The following is a 26,833-nucleotide window of genomic DNA, read 5'->3' on the forward strand; positions in this document are numbered from 1 at the left end:
ATTTAATTCATAATCTATCAATCCAAAAAAACAGACCTGCACAGTTACCTCCATTATATCTTCCTGGCTTTAAAGTACCTATTTATTTTTATTTTAATACAAAGAATGGTGATTTTTTAAAGAAATGTGCCTGAAGAGATGATTACGAGATGTCATGCGATGTCTGAACGGCGAGAGTTTCACCGCCACACCTGACGCATTTAATTCCCTCATCCATGCCCGGCAGGTCCCCGGGCCCCCGGAGTCGGCGCACACGGCAGCGGCTCTCTCGCCACACGTGCCTCGGTCCCCCGCAGTCTCCAGCCTGCTCGGGCCCGGCGGTGAGGGCCTCGGTCCCCCGCAGTCTCCAGCCTGCGCGGCCCCGGCGGTGAGGACCTCGGTCCCCCGCAGTCTCCAGCCTGCGCGGCCCGGCCGCTGGGGAGCCTCCGTGCCGGCGCCGCGCCGTCGAGAGCTCCCTCTGTCAGAGGAGGCCGCCGCCGCGCGCCGGGCCGTTTCCCGCCCTTTTCAGTTCAGTTTGACAGTTGGCGGCCCCGCCCACTCATGACAGGCGCTGCCGGGCCCCGCCCCCTGTGGCAGGTGCGCAGCGCGCGCGCGTACGACCCCGTCTAGCTGTCAGCGGGGAGGGCGCGCGCCGCCTCCTCCTCCGCCCGGCCGCAGCGGCGGTGACGGTGTGACGGCTGCGAGCCGGCGCACACCCCCTCCTCACGCGCTGCGTGCGTGCGTGCGTCCGCCCCCGGCAGACGGCCGCGCGCTCAGCTGTCACTGGGGACGCAGTGGCCGCGCGCTCTCCGCTCTTCTGCCGCAGCGGCGCGAGGCACCTGCCCCAGCTTCCTGCCTCAGCACCCCGGCGCCAGCATCCTCCGCGCGCGACCCTGTCACCGGCGGGCCCTGTGTCCCTCCGCGGCCGGCGCCATGAGCAGCGGAGGCTGAGGGGGCCCTGGCAGAGGAAAGAGTGCGCCCCATGGAGGGGGCGGGGGGCCCCGGCGGGCCCGGCCCGGCCTCCGAGAACCCCAGCAGGGCCGTGGAGTACCTGCTGGAGCTCAACAACATCATCGAGAGCCAGCAGCAGCTGCTGGACACCCAGCGCCGCCGCATCGAGGAGCTAGAGGGGCAGCTGGAGCGCCTGGCCCGGGAGAACCGGGAGCTGAGGGAGGAGCGGGAGCGCCGGGAGTACCGGGAGCACCGGGAGCAGCGGGAGCAGCGCAGGGACTACCGGGAGCAGGAGGGGCACCGGGAGCGCGAGGCGTACCGGGAGCAGGAGCCGCAGCGGGAGCGCGAGGGGCACCGGGAGCACGAGCCGCACCGGGACCGCTGGGAGCACGAGCCGCCCCGCGAGCACGAGCCGCTCCGGGACCACGAGCGCCGCCAGCACTTCCGGGACTCCCACTGCCCGCCACAGAGACCCTTGCCACCTCGAGATGGCCGCGAGCCCCCCACGCCCCCGCCTACCTCCGCCCCCCAGTGCCAGCACCGGCCGCCTCGCGACCCGGGACCGTACCAAAGCCGAGGGTGTGAGGGTCCGCGGAGCCGCGGGGCGTCCAGGAGCTCCAGCCCCGGAGCGGGCACCGGCCAGAGCAGTGCCAGCACCAGCCCCGCCACCACGCTGCAGGGCAAGTGAGTATGGGAGGCTGTGGGTGGGGTCATCGGATACTGCCCATAACACCGTCACCCATGGCCCAACATCTCATCTTCCCAGCCCGACCACTAGCGGTGGCCAACCACTGGTCGCTTCCAAGCCCAACCCATCCACTAGCGGTGGCCGACCACAGGTCGCTTCCAAGCCCAACCCATCCACTAGCGGTGGCAAACCACTGGTCGCTTGTAAGCCCAACCCATCCACTAGCGGTGGCCAAACACTGGTCCCTTCCATTCCCAACCACTAGCACATTCACTGGTCGCTTCCAAGCCCAACCCATCCACTAGCGGTGGCCAACCACAGGTCGCTTCCAAGCCCAACCAATCCACTAGCGGTGGCCAACCACTTGTCGCTTCCAAGCCCAACCCATCCACTATCGGTGGCCAACCACTGGTCGCTTCCAAGCCCAACCCATCCACTATCGGTGGCCAACCACTGGTCGCTTCCAAGCCCAACCCATCCACTAGTGGTGGCCAACCACTGGTCACTCCCAAGCCCAAACCATCCACTAGCGGTGGCCAAACACTGGTCCATTCCATTCCCAACCACTAGCACATTCACTGGTCGCTTCCAAGCCCAACCCATCCACTAGCGGTGGCCAACCACTGGTCGCTTCCAAGCCCAACCCATCCACTATCGGTGGCCAACCACTGGTCGCTTCCAAGCCCAACCCATCCACTAGCGGTGGCCAACCACAGGTCGCTTCCAAGCCCCACTCATCCACTAGCGGTGGCCAACCACTGGTCGCTTCCAAGCCCAACCCATCCACTAGCGGTGGCCAAACACTGGTCCCTTCCATTCCCAACCACTAGCACATCCACTGGTCGCTTCCAAGCCCAACCCATCCACTAGCGGTGGCCAACCACTGGTCGCTTCCAAGCCCAACCCATCCACTAGCGGTGACCAACCACTGGTCGCTTCCATTCCCAACCACTAGCACATTCACTGGTCGCTTCCATTCCGAACCACTAGCACATTCACTGGTCGCTTCCAAGCCCAACCCCTAGCACATTCACTGGTCCCTTCCAAGCCCAACTACTAGCAGTGGCCAACCACTGGTCACTTCCAAGCGCAACCCAACCACTAGCGATGACCAACCACTGGTCCCTTCCATTCCCAACCACTAGCACGTCCGCTGGTCGCTTCAAGCCCATCCACTAGCTTTTGCCAACCACTGGTCACTTCCGTGTCCAACCACTAACTTTGGTCAACCAGAGGTCACTTCCATGTCCAACCATTAGCGGTGGCCAACCACTGGTTGCTTCCAAGCCCAACCATTAGCGGTGGCCAACCACTGGTTGCTTCTAAGCACAACCATTAGCGGTGGCCAACCACTGGTTGCTTCCAAGCCCAACTGCTAGCGGTTGCCAACCACTGGTTGCTTTCAAGCCACACCACTAGCGGTGGCCAACTATTAGTCACTTCCATGTCCAACCACTAGCGGTGGCCAACCACTGCTTGTGCCGATCACCATTGCTCCTGCCAACCAGAAACCATGGCCCTGTACTCCAAACATCCACCCCAGCCATGAGACCCAATTGTGGCCAAACATTGATCATTAAATACCAGCTGTGATCTAATTTCCCCTGGTAGCGTCCATCATAGTCAACCACTGCCCACTCTATCCACAGCCATTGTCAATGCAAATCCCATGAGTGCTTGCCATGAGCCCCAAACATGCCCAATCAATACCTACAACACTGACATTCTCTGCCACTACACCTGCATCCATCCATACCCTCTTCCTCCTAGACCCATGACTGAACGTGATCACTGACATTACAAGCCATGGCCACCTTTCTTCCCAACCCTATCTAAAGAGCCAACCACTCACTGCCCTTGAAAAAGAGAACCTTGGCTAAGCACTGGCCAAAATTCTGCTTGAAGTGTACCCTCTGGCCCAGTTCCCCAGGTTATGTCTAATAATCTCTAATGCTTCCTTCACCATGTCCCACCTGTTCCCCCTGAGAGCCAGGACTTTGACCTTACAGGTCATGGCCACCCTATCTTCTTACGCCACCACCAACGACACCAAGAGCTATCTCCAACGACACTGTGTGAAACCACCAGGCTGTCAACGGTACTACCCACCATGGCAAGCCTTTGCTATGGTGGGCGTGCCAACACTGCTAACTATAGTTCCAAACCATGCCAGGCTATGCACACATAATCACCACATGCTATGTTTCCTCTCCCTAGTATTAACAACAACAATACTCCACAATAGTGAATGCTGGCAACCTTGCAAAAGCTGAGCTTTGATCAGTGGTTAACTAATTACCTCAATACTGCCATTTGTGACCTCTAACTTAGGACTCGCCTCTCCTAAAACTGCAACTATGGTCAAAACAGCCCTTAAAAGCTACCAACTGTTGAGATCTGCTGCCCTGCATCAGCCAACGACTGCCATTCACACAGCCAGCAACGGCCAAGCTCTGCTCCATACACTGCCAACATCTCCCCCTTGAGAACCGTGGCCAATCCCCATTCCTCACAACTCTTACCGGAACCCATCAATACCTCAGTAGTACAAACTGTTGCCAACCTATGCCCCTAGCACTTCCTCTATGGTCAGCCTATTGTTTCCAATAATGTCTGCAGCCATGAGTCTTTGCCTTGTACACCCCAGACATCACAAACCCTTGTCACCAACTTATTGAGAATGTTGCCCTTTAATATTGGCCACTGGGCTTACCACTCCCCACATCACTCTCCTTCACAACGTTCAATGCTGCCAAACATGTGCAACCAGTGAGTCTGTCCCTGCTAAGCTTGGACAACCACTATCCTAAACACTGCAGTTGATTGCCATCCTCAGTCCTCAGCACCACCAAGCTCTCTCCCAAGACCCAAACAGGCATGGCCAGATTCTGTTCCTATACAGCCAACTATGGCCACTTTCAACCCCAACATTGACATCTGTAGCCACCCTTTACCCCTCACATCGCCAACCTTCTCCATTTGTGCCTAAAACATCTCCACCTGCCACAAACAAGCTAATCTCCACCCACTCTCTTACACTACCAGCCACTGTTTCCACCAACCAGTCTAACTTTTTTCATAAATGGTCCCAACAGTGGCCATGGTCATTCCCCAAACATTATTTTTTTTTTTGTCTTTACACCGTCTACCCTCTCAACAATTTACTACTTTTATCATTGGTGTTTGTAGGGTGTGACGTGCATCTGTAATGCAGTGTAAAAGTGCTACTACCCTCTGACAAGTTCTTGATAATATATGTGCAATGCTACCTGTCAACTAGTGTTTAGTGCTGCATACTCAGGCTATACATGGCACCAGCGGGTGGATGGCACAATTATAACTATAGTTTCACTTGCATATTCAGAAGAGGTTCCGTTACAGCAGCACAGATGTATTCTGGAATCAGTTACAACTTCATATTCAGTTATTGATAAATTTACATAGTCCCACCTTCACTTATGTTTATGGCTTCAGTTACATATTTACTCACATTCAGTTACAACTAGAGTTACAGGTTGTTGCATATTCAATAACAGACTCAGATAAGGATAAAGTTACAGGTTCAGTTGCATATTCACTTACCTGTTCAGACATGGATACAGTTACAGGTTAAGTTACGTATTCACCCACACATTGAGATATAGATTCATTCACATGTTCAGTTACATATTCACTCACATTTATTTAATTATAGGCCCATTTACAGGTTTAGTTACATATTCACCCACCTGTTCATCTATGGATACAATTACAGGTTTAGTTACATACTCACACATTCGTTTATGGATACAGTTAGAGGTTCAGATACATATTTACTCACACATTAAGCTAGGGATACAATTACAGGTTTATTTAGATATTTACTCACACATTCAAATATAGATACAGTTACAGGTTCCTTTACATATTTACGCACACATTCACTAACAGGTACTGTTACAGGTTCAGTTACATATTCACTCACACATTCAGATAAAGGTATAGTTACAGGTTCAGTTGCATATTGTCTCGCATTCAGATATGGATACAGTTACATGTTCAGTTACATATTCACTCACAAATTGAGTTATGGTTACACTTACGAGTTCAATTAGATATTCACTCACACAATCAGTTACAGATACAGTTACAGGTTAAATTAGATATTTACTCACATTGAGTTATTGATACAATTACAAGTCCAGTTAGATATTCACTCACACATCCACTTACAGATACTTTTACATGTTCAGTTAAACAGTCACTCACACATTCACTTACAGGTTCTGTTACTTATTCACTTTAATATTCAGATATAAGCATAGTTACATGTTCAGTGACATATTCTCTCACATATTCAGATATGGATACAGTTATATGTTCAGTTACATATTCACTTACACATTGAGTTATAGTTACAGTTACAGGTTCAGTTAGATATTCACTGAATTAGTTACAGATGCAGTTACAGGTTGAGTTACATATTCAGGTATGGCTACAGTTACAGGCTCAGTTACAAATTCACTCCCGCATTGAGTTATGGATACACCTACAGGTTCAGTTACATATTTACTCACACATTGAGTTATGGTTACAGTTACAGCTTCAGTTAGATATTCACTCAGTTAGTTACAGATGCAGTTACAGGTTGAGTTGCATATTGACTCACGTATTCAGGTATGGCTACAGTTAGAGGCTCAGTTACAAATTCACTCCCACATTGAGGTATGGATACACCTACAGGTTCAGTTGCATATTTACTCACACATTGAGTTATGGTTACAGTTACAGGTTCAGTTAGATATTCACTCAGTTAGTTACAGACGCAGTTACAGGTTGAGTTGCATATTGACTCACATATTCAGGTATGGCTACAGTTAGAGGCTCAGTTATAAATTCACTCCCACATTGAGTTATGGATACACCTACAGGTTCAGTTACATATTCACTTGCACATTGAGTTATGGATACACTTAGATATTTGATTACATATTATCTCAAACATTCATTTATGGATACAGTTGCAGGTGCAGTTACATATTCACTCATATTTAGTTATGATACAGTTACAGGTGGAGTTGCATATTCACTCACATTCAGTTATGGATACAGTTACAGGTTGAGTTACATATTCACTCACACATTCGGAAATATAAACAGTTACAGGTGCAGTTGGATATTTACTCACACATTCAGTTATTGATACAGTTACAGGTGAAGTTGAATATTCACCCAGACATTGAGTTATAGACTCAGTTTATTTACAATTTCACTCACACATTCAAGGATGGAAATAGTTATAGGGTCAGTTACATCTTCACTCACACATTAAGTTATGGGCTCAGTTAAATATTCAACTACATATTCACCCACACATTCAAATATGAATACGCTTACAGGTTCAGATACATATTCACTAACAGTTATTTATAGATACAGGTGCAGGTTCCGTTAGATATTCACTCACACATTCAGATATGGCTACAGTTACAATTTGAGTTATATGTTCACTAACACATTACCTACTGGTGGTCGCCACTAGGTGGTTATAGTTAGGACAATGTTACCATAGAAAATGCGTTTTTTGACTTGCCGATATCTTTGGCACCATTTGGTGAATCTTCACAAAATGTTCCAAAAATAGTGTCCTGATGATTCTTGTGGTGCATGGATAATTTCGTGGTGATCCGTCAAGGAGGGGGAAGGGGACAGGGTGGAGGTAAGAAAAAAGGGGGGGGTGTCAAAAAAAAGACTACAATTCCCATGTTAATTACCAAAGGAACTTTAGACACGACTACAGCCCGAACTGCTTGACGGAATGACACCAAATTTGGCAGAAAGCTAGCTGCCGGTACGCAGATTACACTTTTGCTCCTTTGGTGTAAATCCGTTCAGTTGTTTTGAGATATTAAATCGGGGATCTCAGAGGGAACCCCCCCTAAGCCCTCCCATTTCCCATCCACCCCATCACCCCTCCAGACTAAAAGGCATTTTTAGAACAATTTTGCCACAATTTGAGGAAGATCCAGCAAAATAAAAAAAAAAGTGCGGACTCAACACTTCGTAATCCTGAAGCCCACGGGTGGGCCAAGTCCAGGGGCCACTTTGTTGTAATGCATAGGGGCCACCTTCCCGAAAGTAACTGCAACTCGCATCCTCAGCGTGCACTGCTAATTACCCCACAAATTACTTGACATCTTTGATAACATCACTGATATTATCAGTGTAATATTTGCAGTAAATTTTTTGACAAAAATAATTTGCATGGCGAGGGCGCGAGTTAGATAACTCTAACTATAACAGTGAATTTCTATGTTTTTTACGTTTAAAATGTGAGCCTAACTATAACTTTCCTGTAACCTTTTGTTTTTTAAGTGAATTTCTATGTTTAAAAAAAATTCTATTTCCTAACTAGAACGTCCTTGTAAGCTTTGTTATTTTTAGTGAATTCAGATATAGATAAAGTTACAGGTTGAGTTTCATATTCACTCTCATTCAGTTATGGACACAGCTCCGGGTTCAGTTACATTTAATTTTGTTACAGCTAGAGCTGCACATTCAGTTATAACTGCCAGAATTATTATGCAAACCTTTATTACATATTATCTCACGGATGCTGTAAGAGATTCATTTAAATATTGCATTACGGTTAGTGATTCAGTAGTATAATTAGTTACGGTTACATATTCTGGTACTGACTGAGTTACAGGTAGTGCTGTCTATTGATTGTGATGCTGTCTATTCAGTTACAGATAGTGTGATCTAGTCAGTTAAAGACAATGCTGTCTATTCAGTGTGATGCTTCTCTTCACTCACTGTTAGTGCGATCTATTCAGTTACCGTTAGTGTTATGTATTCAGTTACAGATAGTGTTATCTATGCAGTCACTACTAATCCTATGCATTCAGTTACAAATAATGAAATCTGTTCAGTTACAGATAGTACGATGAGTACTATCTATTCAGTTATTGATAGTGCAGTGTATTCAGTTACAGATAGTGCGATGCACTCAGTCACAGATAGTGCAATGCACTCAGTCACAGATAGTGCAAAGTATTCAGTTACAGGTAGTGCTATATATCTTAGTGCTGTCTAATCAGTTACAGAGAATGCTTCTATTCAGTTACAGATAGTGCAGTCTATTCAGTTACAGATAGTGCTGTCTATTTAGTCACAGGTAGTGTGATGTATTCAGCTACAGACAGTGTGGTGTCTTCAGTCACAGAGAGTGTGATGTATTCAGATACAGATAGTGCTATCTATTCCGTTAACGATATTGCGATCTATTCAGTTTTAGATAGTGCTAACTATTCAGTTACAGATAGTGTGATCTATTCAGTTACAGATAGTGTGATCTATTCAGATAGTGCAATGTATTCAGTTAAAGATAGCTCTAACTGTAACTGAATAGACAGCACTATCTATTCTGTTAGATATTCACTCTTATTTATTTATGATAGTTACAGGTGGAGTTGCATATTCACTCACATTCAGTTATGGATACAGTTAAAGGTTGAGTTACATATTCACTCACACATTCGGAAATATAAACAGTTACAGGTACAGTTTGATATTTACTCACACATTCAGTTATTGATACAGTTACAAGTGAAGTTGAATATTCACCCAGACGTTGAATTATGGACTCAGTTCATTTACAATTTCACTCACACACTCAAGGATGGAAATAGTTATAGGGTCAGTTACATATTCACCCACACATTAAGTTATGGACTCAGTTAAATATTCAACTACATATTCACCCACACATTCAGATATGGATACGCTTACAGGTTCAGATACATATTCACTAACAGTTATTTATAGATACAGTTGCAGGTTCCGTTAGATATTCACTCACACATTCAGATATGGCCACAGTTACAATTTGAGTTATATGTTCACTAACACATTACCTACTGGTGGTCGCCACTAGGTGGTTATAGTTAGGACAATGTTCCCATAGAAAATGCGTTTTTTGACTTGCCGATATCTTTGGCACCATTTGGTGAATCTTCACAAAATTTTCCAAAAATAGTGTCCTGATGATTCTTGTGGTGCATGGATAATTTCGTGGTGATCCGTCAAGGAGGGGGACAGGGTGGAGGTAAGGAACAAGGGGGGGGTGTAAAAAAAAGCTAAAATTCCCATGCTAATTACCAAAGGAACTTTGGACCCGACTACAGCCCGAACCGCTTGACGGAATGACACCAAATGTGGCAGAAAGCTAGCTGCCGGTACGCAAATTACACTTTGGCACCTTTGGTGTAAATCCGTTCAGTTGTTTTGAAATATTAAATTGGGGATCTCAGAGGGAACCCCCCCCCTAAGCCCTCCCATTTCCCATCCACCCCATCACCCCTCCAGACTAAAAGGCATTTTTAGAACAATTTTGCCTCAATTTGCGGAAGATCCAGTGAAATTTAAGAAGAAAAAAAAGTGCGGACTCAACACTTAGTAATCCTGAAGCCCACGGGTCACTTTGTTGTAATGCATAGAGGCCACCTTCCCGAAAGTAACTGTAACTTGCATCCTCAGCATGCACTGCTAATTACCCCACAAATTACTTGACATCTTTGATAACAGCAATGATATTATCAGTGTAATATTTGCAGTAAATTTTTTGATGAAAAAACTGTGCATGAGGAGGGCGCGAGTTATAGTTACCTTAGGGCACGAGTTATAGTTACTTGAGATAACTCCAACTATAACAATTTCTATGGTTCTTTACGTTTAAAATGTGAGCCTAACTATACCTTCCCTGTAACCTTTCGTTTTTTAAGTGAATTTCAGTGTTTTAAAAAAATTCTATTTCCTAACTATAACGACCTTGTGACCTTTGTTATTTTTAGTGAATTCAGATATAGATAAAGTTACAGGTTGAGTTTCATATTCACTCACACATTGAGATATGGATACAGTTACAAGTTCCGTTACTTATTCACTCTCATTCAGTTATGGACACCGCTCCGGGTTCAGTTACATTTAATTTTGTTACAGCTAGAGCTGCACATTCAGTTATAACTGCCAGAATTATTATGCAAACCTTTATTACATATTATCTCACAGATGCTGTAAGAGATTCATTTAAATATTGCATTACGGTTAGTGATTCAGTAGTATAATTAGTTACGGTTACATATTCTGGTACTGACTGAGTTACAGGTAGTGCTGTCTATTGATTGTGATGCTGTCTATTCAGTTACAAATAGTGTGATCTAGTCAAAGACAATGCTGTCTATTCAGTGTGATGCTTCTCTTCACTCACTGTTAGTGCGATCTGTTCATTTACCGTTAGTGTTATGTATTCAGTTACAGATAGAGTTATCTATGCAGTCCCTGGTAATGCTATGCATTCAGTTACAAATAATGCAATCAGTTAAATTACAGATAGTACTATGAGTACTATCCATTCAGTTATGGATAGTGCAATACACGAGGTAGTGCTATATATCTTAGTGCTGTCTATTCAGTTACAGAGAATGCTTCTATTCAGTTACAGATAGTGCTATCTATTCAGTTACAGACAGTGCTTTAAATGGGCCAGTACTGTCCGGTACTGAGTACCGGCACTTTTTTATTTTGAGAGGGTGAGTACCGGCACATCTCAGGAAAAACGTAATACTTTTAATTGGAGAGTACCGGCACTTCTCGGAAACAAGCAGGTACTCTGGCACAGAGTACCTGCACTTTATTTTTTCCATTTCAAGCACTGGTTACAGATGGTGCTGTCTGTTCAGTTACAGATAGAGGTATCTATTCAGATAGTGCAATGTATTCAGTTAAAGATAGTGCTGTCTATTCAGTTACAGATAGCACCATCTCTAACTGAATAGATAGCACTATCTGTAACTGAATAGATAGTGCAATGTATTCAGTTACAGATAGTGCTATGTATTCAAAGTGATGCTATCTAATCAGTTACAGATGGTTTTCTCTATTCAGTTACATACAGTGCTATCTGTTCAGTCACAGTGTGAGCTATTCAGTTACAGACAGTGCAAGCTATTCAGTTACATATAGCACTATATATTCAGTTACTGCTAGCACTATATGTAACTGAATAGATCACACTATCTATTCAGTTGCTGTTAGTGCTACCTATTCAGTTACAGATAATGCTCGCTCTTCAGTTACAAATAGTGCTGTCTATTCAGTTGCAGACAGTGTGATGTATTCAGTTACAGACAGTGTGGTGTCTTCACTCACAGAGTGTGATTTATTCAGTTACAGATAGTGATATCTATTCAGTTACAGATAGTGTGTTCTATTCAGTTACAGATAGAGGTATCTATTCAGATAGTGCAATGTATTCAGTTAAAGATAGTGCTGTCTATTCAGTTACAGATAGCACCATCTCTAACTGAATAGATAGCACTATCTGTAACTGAATAGATAGTGCAATCTATTCAGTTACAAACAGTGCAATGTATTCAGTTACAGATAGTGCTATGTATTCAAAGTGATGCTATCTAATCAGTTACAGGTGGTTTTCTCTATTCAGTTACATACAGTGCTATCTGTTCAGTCACAGTGTGAGCTATTCAGTTACAGACAGTGCAAGCTATTCAGTTACATATTGTACTATATATTCAGTTACTGCTAGCACTATATGTAACTGAATAGATCACACTATCTATTCAGTTGCTGTTAGCGCTACCTATTCAGTTACAGATAGTGCTCTCTATTCAGTTACAGATGGTGTGATCTGTTGAGTTACAGATAGTGCACTCTATTCAGTTACAGATAGTGCTCTCTATTCAGTTACTGATGGTGCTATCTATTCAGTTACAGATGGTGTGATATGTTGAGTTACAGATAGTGCTCTCTATTCAGTTACAGATGGTGTGATCTGTTGAGTTACAGATAGTGCACTCTATTCAGTTACAGATAGTGCTCTCTATTCAGTTACTGATGGTGCTATCTATTCAGTTACAGATGGTGTGATCTGTTGAGTTACAGATAGTGCACTCTATTCAGTTACAGATAGTGCTCTCTATTCAGTTACTGATGGTGCTATCTATTCAGTTACAGATGGTGTGATCTGTTGAGTTACAGATAGTGCACTCTATTCAGTTACAGATAGTGCTCTCTATTCAGTTACTGATGGTGCTATCTATTCAGTTACAGATGGTGTGATATGTTGAGTTACAGATAGTGCTCTCTATTCAGTTACTGATGGTGCTATCTATTCAGTTACAGATGGTGTGATATGTTGAGTTACAGATAGTGCTCTCTATTCAGTTACAGATGGTGTGATCTGTTGAGTTACAGATAGTGCACTCTGTTCAGTTACAGATAGTGCTCTCTATTCAGTTACTGATGGTGCTCTCTATTCAGTTACAGATGGTGTGATATGTTGAGTTACAGATAGTGCTCTCTATTCAGTTACAGATGGTGTGATCTGTTGAGTTACAGATAGTGCACTCTATTCAGTTACAGATAGTGCTCTCTATTCAGTTACTGATGGTGCTATCTATTCAGTTACAGATGGTGTGATATGTTGAGTTACAGATAGTGCTCTCTATTCAGTTACAGATGGTGTGATCTGTTGAGTTACAGATAGTGCACTCTATTCAGTTACAGATAGTGCTCTCTATTCAGTTACTGATGGTGCTATCTATTCAGTTACAGATGGTGTGATCTGTTGAGTTACAGATAGTGCACTCTATTCAGTTACAGATAGTGCTCTCTATTCAGTTACTGATGGTGCTATCTATTCAGTTACAGATGGTGTGATCTGTTGAGTTACAGATAGTGCACTCTATTCAGTTACAGATAGTGCTCTCTATTCAGTTACTGATGGTGCTATCTATTCAGTTACAGATGGTGTGATATGTTGAGTTACAGATAGTGCTCTCTATTCAGTTACTGATGGTGCTATCTATTCAGTTACAGATGGTGTGATATGTTGAGTTACAGATAGTGCTCTCTATTCAGTTACAGATGGTGTGATCTGTTGAGTTACAGATAGTGCACTCTGTTCAGTTACAGATAGTGCTCTCTATTCAGTTACTGATGGTGCTCTCTATTCAGTTACAGATGGTGTGATATGTTGAGTTACAGATAGTGCTCTCTATTCAGTTACAGATAGTGCTCTCTATTCAGTTACAGATGGTGTGATATGTTGAGTTACAGATAGTGCACTCTATTCAGTTACTGATGGTGCTCTCTATTCAGTTACAGATGGTGTGATATGTTGAGTTACAGATAGTGCTCTCTATTCAGTTACTGATGGTGCTCTCTATTCAGTTACAGATGGTGTGATATGTTGAGTTACAGATAGTGCTCTCTATTCAGTTACTGATGGTGCTCTCTATTCAGTTACAGATGGTGTGATATGTTGAGTTACAGATAGTGCTCTCTATTCAGTTACAGATAGTGCTCTCTATTCAGTTACAGATAGTGCTCTCTATTCAGTTACAGATGGTGTGATCTGTTGAGTTACAGATGGTGTGATCTGTTGAGTTACAGATAGTGCACTCTATTCAGTTACAGATAGTGCTCTCTATTCAGTTACAGATAGTGCTCTCTATTCAGTTACTGATGGTGCTCTCTATTCAGTTACAGATGGTGTGATCTGTTGAGTTACAGAGAGTGCACTCTATTCAGTTACAGATAGTGCTCTCTATTCAGTTACAGATAGTGCTCTCTATTCAGTTACTGATGGTGCTATCTATTCAGTTACAGATGGTGTGATATGTTGAGTTACAGATAGTGCTCTCTATTCAGTTACAGATGGTGTGATCTGTTGAGTTACAGATAGTGCACTCTATTCAGTTACAGATAGTGCTCTCTATTCAGTTACAGATAGTGCACTCTATTCAGTTACTGATGGTGCTATCTATTCAGTTACAGATGGTGTGATATGTTGAGTTACAGATAGTGCTCTCTATTCAGTTACAGATGGTGCGATCTGTTGAGCTACAAAGAGTGCAATATGTTCAATTACATAGAATGCAATGTGGGTCTTCTTGCAGCCATCATCTAGCACTGTGAAGTCCAGAGGAGCTGTCTCCTACCCTTGGCCTCACAGCCAGTATCTAGTGTCTGGAGGCTTAGGGGATGAGAGGCCCCTTCTGTGATATTCCCAGTATTAACTCAGCGCTGTTAAGCCCAGGGAGGCCCCCACCAACCATGGTTTAGCGTTGTGTAGTGCAGGGGAGCGGGAAGCCTCCCTCTGGGCCGCACAGTCATTGCCTAGCTCTGTGAGGTCAAGAGGACACGGCTTTGTACCTGAGGGTGAGAGGAAGATAACTTATGGTGCATCGGTGGGTGGCCCACTGGTATTGTGTTAAGCCGAGACCCTGGGCAGCTGCCTACAATGCTCATGCCTAAATCCAGCCTTTGCTACTTGGCTGTATATGTCTTTTGCTGCTGACCCAGTCATCCGTGACTTTAGGCAGCTTTTTTGATGGCTGTTGGTTTGAAGTTTAGTACTGAGACACGAATCCTTCATCTTGGTTTAAACCGATTTCTAATGAACCAAATTACTGCTTAGTTTTCAAGTGCTAGATTCTCCCTTCCAGGCACAGAGTGCTGGTTTTATTTCAAGGAACCAGTCGGCTGCTCTAAAGTGTTCTTTATGTTGAAGGTTGCACTATCCGAGGTCTGAGGAGGCAGCCGCTGAGAAGAATGCCCCCTCTGCCCTGGCTGCTGCCTGCTACTAGGGGCTGCGAGAGTCCAAGAGCACCCACACCCGGCGCTGTAACCCCAGGGGCACATGCAGTCAGTATGCCCCCCTTGAGTTCTTGATTCTGAGCCTCGTGAAACACACACCATCCATGTAACTAGAGCATCCATGTGAACCTGAGCACACCTTCTTGTCCTGGGACACATGAGATTTAGACAGATGAGGGGAAGCTCTGCGGGTGCTGTCCAAGGGTCTGGAAGGTACAGTGGAGGGAGCCGGCCACCTACCCCGTGGTGTGGCGTCAGTGATGCTTGAAAGCGGACTGCGCTCCCAGTACTTCTGTGCAAGTAATGATGAAATGTGAAATGACAGTGAACTCATGAAATATTTGTAATTTCATTTTCCGAAAGGCGCTCCCATCTGACTGTTGACCGAAGGAACGTCCTCATCGAGACATTACAGCGTAAGCTTGAGGTCACACCTGTGTATAGGTCTCAGAATATTGAGCATAGTGGGATAACACACCAAAGTTTGGTCTAAGTGACTATGTTTGGTTCCTAATGCACCCCCCATTCCTCCTGAGGTTGAGTAAATGAGTGCCAGTTAGTTGTCATTATTACTGCCTGTTAATTACTCTGCCAAGAACCTCTTCTAAATCAAAGTAAAATCTTTGTTTTTAGATCCCACATTGAGCAGTTCTCACAGGAGGTGACAGTGCTAGATCCGTGCAAGAAGCCACAAGGCCTAAAGGAGTGGCAAAACAGTGAGGGGCCTTGACATGAGGTTGCACGGAAAGGTGTTCTAGTATATAAAGAACAAGTATTCCTTCGAGCTTCAGACCACAGATGTGCGGCTGATGGGCAGTGTCCTGAAGAAAGGCCTCACCAGCAGAAACGGAAGTTGTGCCTACTAGTAGCGTATGTTACAACAACACCACGCCTTCAATGCATAAAGTATCAAATCCACGCAAATAGCCATGTTGTTTTAACACTGCATGAGCAGTGTGTATTATGAAATACATTTGTGACAAATGTCTCCAAAACTCTTTTGAGAAGAATGACCATATTCTCTGTAATGGTTATTCTGAAATGTCTACACTAATTATAGCAACAGTCTGGCCTGGGTAGGGAGAGGGACACCCTTTAATGGGGCACAAGAGCGACAACATGGTGTCACGTTTGTCATTGTAACACTGGAACAGGCTGTGCACACACTGGCGTACCGAAGGTACACACTAGCAGAGTTACACTGCTTTTAACAGACGCAGGCTTAGGTTACCAGCAGAATAATGTTTTACAAGCATTGAAGAGGCAGGATAGAGCGAGGCCAAGCCCACAGAAGGGGAGTGTTGGTGTACTGGCTTTGCATAGACACCATCGTTAGAAGAAACTCACAAGAAATAAGTTTAAGTAAATGTAACTTCTTTCTCACAATGCACTCTGAGAAGCCGATCATAGAGGCGTTTGCTTTTAGGCAACAGCGGTAGACCTCTGGTTAGACATAAATTACATACTCTGGCTTTTCTACCTATAGGTCAGGTGTCAGACATCAGATTGTCCCTCAGGTGACAGTGCTTCATCACCAAAGGGCAACAGCCACAACCTATCATTTCTGCTCAATTTCTTCAAAAAATGTCCACTCCCCCTACATTTAGTGCTTGAAGGCACTAACCAAATATATTGAAAACAGGTGCATTCAAGATAGAAGTTGAGTTTTGTTGTTATTGTTAAAGCACAACAAACATTCTAAGGCGTCTTTGCGTATGAAGATAATAAAATACGTGAACTTTAAGAGCCTTTCTAGACGTAGAGTGGTTCACTGTTTTGCAAAACCCGAGACCGAGAGCATCTCAAATACAGCAACATTTAAAAAAGAAAGAACGTCTCCTCCTTACCAACACCATCAAGCATCCCTAAATTAGGGAACTGATAGCAGGAGACAAAAGTACAAATGAATTGATCGCTTAGGCTTGAAAGCAAACACAGAAGCAGCATGGGGCCTCTTTCATAATATTCTCTCTGGTCAAAACTCAGAGCCTTCGAATGGATCCTTCAAGAAATTGGCAAATAGTGTAGCTTACAACTTCGAGAACCTATCAAAGTTCCTGAAATTATGACAAGTTACACTTTCTACATGCAAAAGTTGGAGGAGTGAGCGCGCTGTTTCTCTTCCCTTAACCTCAGTTGGATACGCCTAAACTATCTCCAGTTCACAAAAGACCCCGACCACCGGAGGAGTTCCCCACGGTTTGAGATTATCTCTATATGAAGCCTCTTGATGCTCTACTCACGGAGGACCCCAATGGGATGGGCTGCTGCAGTAAGTCTGGATAGCACTCCAACCTATCATTCTTTTGCACACCACGCCACCTCAGTTTGGGGCAGCCATATGCAAATTAGTCTTGACCCCGCTCCAATAGGAGCAGTCCAGCCTAAACTGCAAGGCCATTCCTCCCTCGACCAGAACACAAGCAATCCAAACATGGATTTTTCCTGATTCGGGCTTGTCCCACTTTGTAAGGACCAATGCTTTGCTGTTTTTCAGATCATTTTTGGTGGTTTCCTTAGCCCTACGATCTTACAAGCGTGTGTGAAGACGGAGGAGAAGGTAGGGCCCTTTTTTTTTTTTTTAGAGTTTAGTGGTGTAGAAGAACCACCATAACACTGTGGTTCTGCCCAGCCGGAGTCTCCATTCCCTGCTCTGCTTAGAGCTTGCAGAAGGGCTGTGTTTACACCAGTAGCACCTCCACTGGCCCTCGTGTAAGTCTATGACTCGGCTGCCAAGTCACAGTGATAGTCGTTCCACCCTATTTAGGCTGGGGCTGCTATCTCTCATTTTCCTGCCCGAGGCACAGTAAATACAGATAGGAAACATGTTTACAGCCCCTTCATGCAAGGAGAATTCTCCTTGAATGTGAGGCCATCTGTGTTTTGTATTGAGAAAACAGACCCCCACTTTGAGAGTTTTTTTTCTTAGTGCAACAAAGTTTGCCAAGTGGGAGCTTTAAAAATGGTGCCCACTGAGCCGACCTCCTGTGACTGGAGGGGGTGGCGCCTCAACTGTCCTCACAGCACAGAAATTCCAAGAAGGCAGGTCCGGATTTTAGGTGGTGAATGTGTGCATTATTCAATGGTCCTTATCATGGCCGTGCATTGCCTGAGGTTTGGGCAGAGGTCATGAAAGGGGTCCAGGCCACAATACAGCCTTTTGCAGGTTTGTTGACATGCATCCATTCAAAACAGGCGCAGAAACATTGGACCTCTTGTAGTTGTGCAGAAGAGAATTCCTTTGGGGAAATGCGCTTCCCGCAGTTCCCATTGAGGTCCACTTATTTTGTGGGTACCTTACAAGCAGGCTGATCAGGTCTGGGAGCAATGTTCTTTTCCAGAATGGATTGTGTCAGCCTTCAGGTCCCTTTTGCTGAAGGGGAGGGAGGGGCCTCCTACTCTGTGGAGAGCGAGTAGAGATAAACTGCAAAAGAACAAACACGTCTTCTTACCAGGGGTTCTGCTACCTCAAAGAAACATACATGTGTGCAACTGGTTGATGAGGCTGCTTGGGAGACATGATATTTTTTAATAATGGAGTCAGTCAAGGCTTCCTGAGGGCACAGACGTCTTTCCGATAGTATCGGCTGAAACCTGGAGTGTGCCTGGTGGAACCTCGTAACAACAGGTGTGTCTGATTGCATATTACTTAATACACATATATTGTGAACACACTTGTGTGTGACTTGCATATTCATGGTGCTTTCAGTTGCCGACTGCTGCCTCGTAGCACTATAAACCCATGTCATTGTTCCCTGGTGCACCAGCAGCATTCAGTTCTGTGTCTGGTTCCATAGGTCTCTGCAGTGATGGTTCTAATCCACTGAGCTTTCATAACATAAAAGAATCCACGTCCCACTGATTAAGTTGCATTTAGTTTTCTTTTCAATCCCTGAATGGTCTGCAAAGTACTTTCTAGTACGCTGTGATTGAGATCCCATCTCCAGCCCCGTCCACATGCATTAAGGTGGGAGACTGCCAACTGTTAAAGCCCAAAATGGCTTTATTCTCAGAGTGTCTCTGTTTCCACGTAACCCAGTGGGGGAAATAAACTCCCTTGATTTGTTTTTCCAAATGATCCCTCTTTTCAGCTTGCCCTTGATGGCATGTGTGAGTCCAGCAGACATCTGCTAAAGAGCTGTGTGTCTTGGAATCTACAGCGGCCCAGGCAAGACCCTTGAGGGTGTGGGTGAGACGGGGGGGGCCCTTTGTGCGCCTGTCCAGGAGGCCTTTACTGAGTGGTCGGGCCACACCCTTCCATCTTATTATTTTAATCGTAACTGGAAACAAACATGCCCAAAAAAGGACGTGCTTTGTGCAGAAAGAGGCAAAGGCGGTGGCAAATATGAGAATTTTTTTTATTTGTATTTGATGTCTTACTGGTATTTTAATCTTGCGTGCTTTATGTGATATTCAAGTATACAAACTGCAGGGAGTTGTAGTTGAAGACCTTGGGGGTTATTCTAACTTTGGAGGAGTGTTAATCCGTCCCAAAAGTGACGGTAAAGTGACGGATATACCACCAGCCGTATTACGAGTTCCATAGGATATAATGGACTCGTAATACGGCTGGTGGTAAATCCGTCACTTTTCCGTCACTTTTGGGACGGATTAACACCTCCTCCAAAGTTAGAATAACCCCCCTTGTGTTATCAGCTGAGGCGGCCCAGCCCTTCAGGCCCTGGAGTTGGGTATTAAGCACTTTCCCGTTGCTCGCACTGTCCACTCCAGGGCCATGGCTTCCGCCTGCTGCTTCCTTTATCCCAGGAGTCCCCCGCTGGCCATGGCAGGTGGGGCAGCAGCTAGTATTTTTGCTAGACTAGAGCCCTTCTGCGCTCTCAGGTGTCTTTGCTGACACAGCAGCTTAACTGCTGGTTGGTGGCTTTTTGGTTAGGGAGTCTGGTTCTCTTTCAGGTCCTTAGCTTGTCGAAACGAGTAGGTGCTATTCAGTAATTGCCCTTGTGCGTTCATATGTTTTACTTTGTAGTCATGATAACAAATTGTTAACAAAAATAGCTGTAAAGTCAACAAAGTAAAGATCTGCAGACGTGCATTTGTTTTTTCTCTCAAAAGTATTCTACTTAGGTACCTAGGTTCCCCACTTACAACACAAATATCATATCTGACCCATTTTCATAACACACTTCTTGAATGTAGCCTGTTCAATATATAATAATTACTCCCAGCTTCCATATTGTTGGAGCCCAAGAAAGTGCCTTGTTTTCTTTACAGAACTGCTCGGAAAAATACCCAAAACGTTTCCTGACTACTACCAAACACTTCTCTAACAAAACATCACACCTGTGCTTTCCTAGTGCTTGTTTTAGTGTCCAGAAAATGTTGAGGTGGGCAGATGTAAATATTGCTGTGAATGTAAGATAATTATTTGTGTGTGAGGGTGCATTACATGAGGTAATGGTCAAAACATTTACAGAGTGCACTAATGCAGAAACTGAATCAAGGGGCATTATACGAGCCAGTGTATTCAATCAATCATCATTTGCTTTCTGAAGTCTGCCAGGGAGGGTGCCGTTTGGGGATTGGGGGGGGGGAGTTGCGGTAATTCCAGGCTTTGCTGGCAGCGACGTTGGAGAATGCACGACCCCCGCTGCGGGTGCGGTGGATGCGGGGGACTAGGGCGAGTGAAGAGGAATACAGGTGTCTCACGGAAAGATGGAAGTTCAGCCGGTGGTTAATGTAGGATGCTCCCAGTTTGTGGAGGGCTTAGTAGGTGTGTGTGAGCGTCTTCAACTGGCATCTTTTCTGGACAGGGAGTCAATGGAGTTTCCTGAGGTGAGGAGTGATGTGGGTACGCTTGGGGAGGTCCAAGGTGAGTCTGGCTGCCGCATTCTGTATTGTTTGGAGGCTTCTAAGGAGCTGGGAGGGGGTTCCAGTGTTGAGGCGGCTGGTGACGAGGGCTTGTGCGACAGTCTTTCTGGTGTTTACTGGGATCCATCTGAACATCTTGCGAACCATGCAGACAAACAATAGGAGGCGATTGCACTGACTTGTTGTTTCATGGCCAGTTGGCTGTCCAATATTATGCTGAGGTTACAAGTATGGTCAGTCGGCGTGGGAATGGTTATGAGTTCTTCCGGCTACCAGCTGTGGTCCTAAGCAGAGATGTTCTTTCCACAGATCAGTACCGTTGTTTTTCCAAAGATCAGTACCTCAGTTTTGTCAGAGTTCAATTTAAGGCAGCTGTCTTTCATCCAGGTGGCTACGTCGGTCATGGCATTGTGGAAGTTGGCTTTGGTGTTCAAGGGGTATTTGGTGAGCGAGAGGACGAGCTGGGTATTGTCAGCGTAGGAGATGATGTTTAGACCATGGGCTATGACGATTTCCTCAGGGGGAGTCATGTAGATGTTGAACAGCGTGGGGCTGAGCAATGATCCTTGGGGCACGCCGCATATGATGGTCTTGGGAGTGGATGAGAACGGAGGTAGGCGGACGCTCTGGCTGCATCCTCAGAGGAATGAGGTGATCCACTTGATGACTTCTTGTTGAATTCCGATGTGGAGTCTGTCGATGAGGATTTGGTGGGCGACAGTGTCTAATGCTGCAGACAGGTTGGGGAGAATCAGACCCACTGTTCCTCCTGGTCAAGGAGGGTTCTGAGGTGGTCTTTTGCGGCGATGAGCACGGTCTCGATGCTATGTTTGGCCCAGAAACCTGATTGTGATGCGTCAAGTAGGTGTTTCTGTTCCAGGTATTTGGTGAGCTGTCAGTCAGGCCTCGAAAAATCATAAAAATGTTACTAGACCTGCAGGTCGAGTAGGTTGAATAATCTACTTGACCTAACTGTAATGTACTTGACCCGAAAACAGGTCTCAAATTGTGTGATCCTAGGCAAATATTATATTTTACAGTCCCCTTTTTCTTCGTTCTCACAAATGAGTACACCTTCAAATATGTGAGTTCAGCATTCTGCTGTAAAAAAAATCATCTTTTGTTTGATTAAATACACTAAACGTTTGCTCCATGTATAGTAAATCTAGCCCACATACAGGGTACACATGATCCATGCATGACTTGCCTCTTAGTTTACTAACAGCTTTGGCACCAGGGCAGGAGTGTTTCTCAGTTTATGTTTAAACACTCACTTTTAATAAAAATATTACTAAAACTTGATGTGGTAGTGCACTGTCATTTACAGACAGCACATTTCCAAGAAATGTCCAAAAACCCTCCCACTAACCTGCACCTTTACTGATAAAACTGTATAGTGTATTAACAATAATCTGTGAAAATTGGATTTCAGAAAACAATTATCATTTGCACATCACCAAGTAAGGTGTTCTGACAGTTTTTCATTCTATTAAAATATTTTTTTCATCACACAGAAGTAGAAAAATTGTCTTTCACAGCTACCAAAATATATTTTGAAATGTTTGTAAAGTTGACTTATTTATATAAATGTTGTGTGTTAGGAAAAACCTGATACCAAAAGCCTTTCATTTCACATAGGTCATGCAGTTCACCTTACAACTCATGGAACTCTGCAGTCACAAGGAAATGTATTTGCATTGCAAGAAGACAAACTGACTTTGACCTCTGCCTCTGAACACAGAGCAACTGTGACAAGAATAAGATTTAAAGGCATCTTAATTGCTAATTCAGTTTCTGACTGGACAGAACACCTGTTTTTGTCCACTGTCATAAGGGTCGAGTGGAATCTAAAAATAGCTTGACCTCATAAAATAAAACTTGCTGTAGCAAGTGGTAGATTTTTCGAGCCTTGTGTCAGTTGATGGCCTTCTCGAGTACTTTGGCTGGGTATGCGAGCATCGAGATTGGCCGGTAATTCTTGAGTTTACTGTGGTCGACTGAGGGCTTCTTTAGGAGGGGGCTGATATCTGCATGCTTCCATCCATCTGGGAAGGATGCTGTGGAGATGGAAATGTTGAGGAGGTTGGTTAGTTCAGTGCTGAGTAAGTCGGATCCAAGGTTGAAGAGATGGTGCGAGCAGGGGTCTGTGGGTGCCCCGGAATGGAAGGAGGACATCATACTAGCGGTGGTCTGGAAGTTCCAGCCATAGGTGGTTATGGCTGAGTTGTCAGGTCTGAATGAAGTGGGGTGGGGATTGAAGTGGTTGTAGATATTGGCAATCTTGCTGTGGAAGTAGTTGAACAGTGAGTCGCAAAGTTGTTGGGAGGGCTGTATGGTGTTTTCTGTGGCAGTCTGGGGAATTCCTTGATGATCTTGAAGAGTTCCTTGGTGTAGTTGGTTGCGGCGTCTATGTGGTCAGTGATGGCTGTTCTTTTGGCCTTCTTGGTGCGTATTAAAGTGCTGTTTTGTGTGCCACTCTGTCGGAGGGGTCCTTGAAGATGCGCCATCGCTTCTCAAGTAGAAGACAGCTACGTTTGGTGGCTCTGACCTCCAGGTTGTACCAGCTGGCTTGTCTTAACCTTCTGTTGGCTTTTGCCGGTATCAGAGGGGCGACTTTGTCAGCGCATTTGCTGATCCAGGTGGAGAAGTTGTGGACGGCTTGGTCGAGGTTGATTGACGTGTCAAGTGGTGTGGTGCTGAGAGCCTCTGTCCATTGGCTCTTAGTTACTTTTCCGCAACTGTGGTGGGTGGCGCTTCGGTGCTTGGTGATGGTGTGCTGGGTCTTGGAGATGGTGAAGTGGACTATTATGTGGTCGGTTGATTCTGTCGCTGGAGGAGAAGATGGTGTTGAGGGTGTGTCCGGCTTTGTGGGTGGGTTTGGAGACTAGTTGGGTGAGTGTGATGTTGTTGAGGTTCTCCAGTAGGATGTGGAGTTGGCGTCCTTGATGTGGAAGTTGAAAAGCATTTGTGAGGTGGAAAAAGAACACTGTATTATCCAGAACATTGAACAAACCATGGTGGAGTGAAGAAATTTTATTTTATGAACCAAAACATTGATAAAAAATACTGAGATGAAGAAATCGTATTATGTGAGTCAGATCAGTGACAAACACTGGTGAAGTCAAGCTAGTGCAATATATGAGTCTTTAGAATAGAGACAATCAATCAGCAGGTGGAAAAAGGGCATTATATGGGCCAGATCATAGATAAACAATGACAAGCTGAAGAAAGATCTTTATGTGCACAAGAAAGTGCATTATATGAGCTAGAATGTGAGGTGAAGAAAGTGCATTATATGAGCTAGAATGGTGAGGTGAGAAAGTGCCTTATATGAGGCAGAATGTTAACCAACAATGGTGAGGTGAAGAAAGAGAATTATATGAGCGGGAGCATTAACAAATGATGGCTAAGTGGAAAAAATACATTAAATGAGCCATAATATTGAGAAACAATGGTGAAGTGAAGAAATGGCAATTTATGAGCCATTCCAATAGTGAAAGACAATGAGGTGGTAAGGAAGGCTCATTGTATGAGCGACAATGTTGCCAAACAGTGTGATGGTGAGGAAAGTGCATTATATGCCTCAGAACACTAACAACCAATGGGGAAACGAAGAAAGCACACTGTGGCCCTCATTACGACTTTGGCGGTCTTCCATGAAGACCGCCAAAGCCGTGGGTGCCAGGAGACTGACAGTGCTGGCGGTCTCCTGCCCTCCATATCACGGTACTGCTGGATTTCCATTATGGGCGGAAATCTAGCAGTAGTCGTGCTGGTGGGCTAAGGCGCTCTGGCGGCTCCACCACCGGCCCCACCCCACCAGTAGGACACCAGCCATCATATTATGGGCCATAATACGGCCTGGCGTTGTCCTGCTGGCAGGGCGCTACCAGTGGTGGAAGCGCCCCTTCCCGTTCCCTGCCAGGCGACCTTCTCCCCGGAACAGGTAAGGTGATCATCCGACAGGGGTGTGGGTGTTGTGTGTGCGTGTATGAGTGTGTGGTGTCTGCGTATGTGCATGAATGTGTGAATGCGTGGTTGTAAGCGTGTCTGTTTAAGTGAGTGCATGTCTACATGTAAGTGTGTATGCTTGTGAGTATGCATGTTTGGATGGGTGTGAGTATGTGTGCTTGGATTCGTGTATTGCTGAGGAGGGCCGTCTACCAGTGACGGGGAAGAAACACAGTGTGTTCCAGAACTCTAACAACCAATGGTGAAACGAAGTAAGCATGTTGTGTGTGCTAGACACCGACAAACAATGGGGAAAGAAGAAAGTGCATTGTATGTGCCAGAACACCAACAAGCAATGGTGAAACGAAGAAAACGAATTGTATGTGTGCCAGAGCTCTAACAAACAGTGGTGAAACGAAGAAAGTGCTCCAAAGAGGACCCCCAGCATTGCTCCTACCAGCCTCTGGGGTTTTCCGGGCAGCCCAAGCTCCTGCCACCCCTCAGACAGGTTTTTGCCCTCCTGCTGCTTGAACAGCTCAAGCCCAGGAAGGCAGAACAAAGGATTTCCTTTGGGAGAGGGGGGTAACCTTTAGGGTCTCTCTCTTGGGTGGGTCCTCAGATTTGGCTTGCAAGATTCCAGCATGACTCCTCTGCAACCTCTGCTTTGACTTCCAGCCACTGGAACCGAGACTGGACGCTCCAGGAACCGACAATCTGCATCCACGATGAAGACTCTGCTTGCAACATTGTTTCCACTGCTCCTTCCAGCTTCTGCAACATTTCCGCGGCTGTGCATCCTCTGGGGGCGGCAAGTCTTCAGTCGGCCCGAAGAAGGAATCTCCCTTGGAGTGAAGGAATCACTCCCCTGCATCCGCAGGCACCAGCTGCAGCGACGACCGGCTGCTTGGCTCTCCTCTCATCCTGAGCTGCCTGGATCCTGCATCACGGGTGGTGGTCCAGAGTAGTCCTCTTCGTCCTCTCTGCCAGCAACCACAGCTGGGTGGATAGTAGCTCCTGCTCCCCCTGGAATCTTCTGTAACTTCTGGACTTGTTCCCCTTCTTCCACAGGTTTTCCTCTTCAGGAGTCCACCCCTGGTTTCTTGCAGTCTTGTCTGGGTGTTGCATTTTCTTCTTTTCCTTCCTTTTGGGTGGTTTGGGGAAAATACTTTCTTCCTGGTCGCTAGGGGGCACTGTGGAACTTACCTTTGGGGTTTCCTAGTAACCCCAGATCCTCTCTACACATTCCACTTACCTAGGTGGGGGTCCTGCATTCACTTTCCATTTTTGTTTTAGAATATGGTTTGGGCTCCCCCTAGGGTCACTATTACCTATTGCTATTTGCACTGTGTTCTATTGCTTTCTATGCCTATTTCTGATTACTAGTTTACATATCTAGTGGGTTACTTACCGCCTATTGGAGGTCACCCCGCTACTACATTTTGGTAATTGTGTCACTGAAATAAAGTACCTTTATTTTTGTAGCACTGAGTATTTTCTTTCATGTGTGTGAGTACTGTGTGACTACAGTGGTATTGCATGAGCTTTGCATATCTCCTAGATAAGCCTTGGCTGCTCATCCACAGCTACCTCTAGAGAGCCTGGCTTCTAGACACTGCCCACACTTCACTAATAGGGGATACCTGGGCCTGGTATAAGGTGATCACCACACACCAGGCCAGCTTCCTACAGGCCCATAGTTGTAATCCTGTATCTCAGATACTAGTGACCATCCAGAATGTGAGAAGATTAATTTTGACAATGGCTCAGGTTGCTTCG

General features: G+C 45.4%; 1 protein-coding gene across 1 annotated transcript; it reads left to right on the forward strand.

Moving 5' to 3' along the window:
• The first annotated feature begins 567 nt into the window (after positions 1–567).
• LOC138260863 (IQ motif and SEC7 domain-containing protein 2-like) lies at positions 568–26,519 on the forward strand. Its single transcript, XM_069209296.1, has 2 exons — positions 568–1,614; positions 25,733–26,519. Exons 1-2 carry the CDS (start codon positions 962–964, stop codon positions 25,980–25,982), a joined length of 903 nt encoding a protein of 300 aa, XP_069065397.1. The 5' UTR covers positions 568–961; the 3' UTR covers positions 25,983–26,519.
• Positions 26,520–26,833: the final 314 nt, after the last annotated feature.

This window comes from Pleurodeles waltl, chromosome 10, assembly GCF_031143425.1.
Source record: "Pleurodeles waltl isolate 20211129_DDA chromosome 10, aPleWal1.hap1.20221129, whole genome shotgun sequence".
In the NCBI taxonomy this organism is placed as follows: Eukaryota; Metazoa; Chordata; class Amphibia; order Caudata; family Salamandridae; genus Pleurodeles; species Pleurodeles waltl.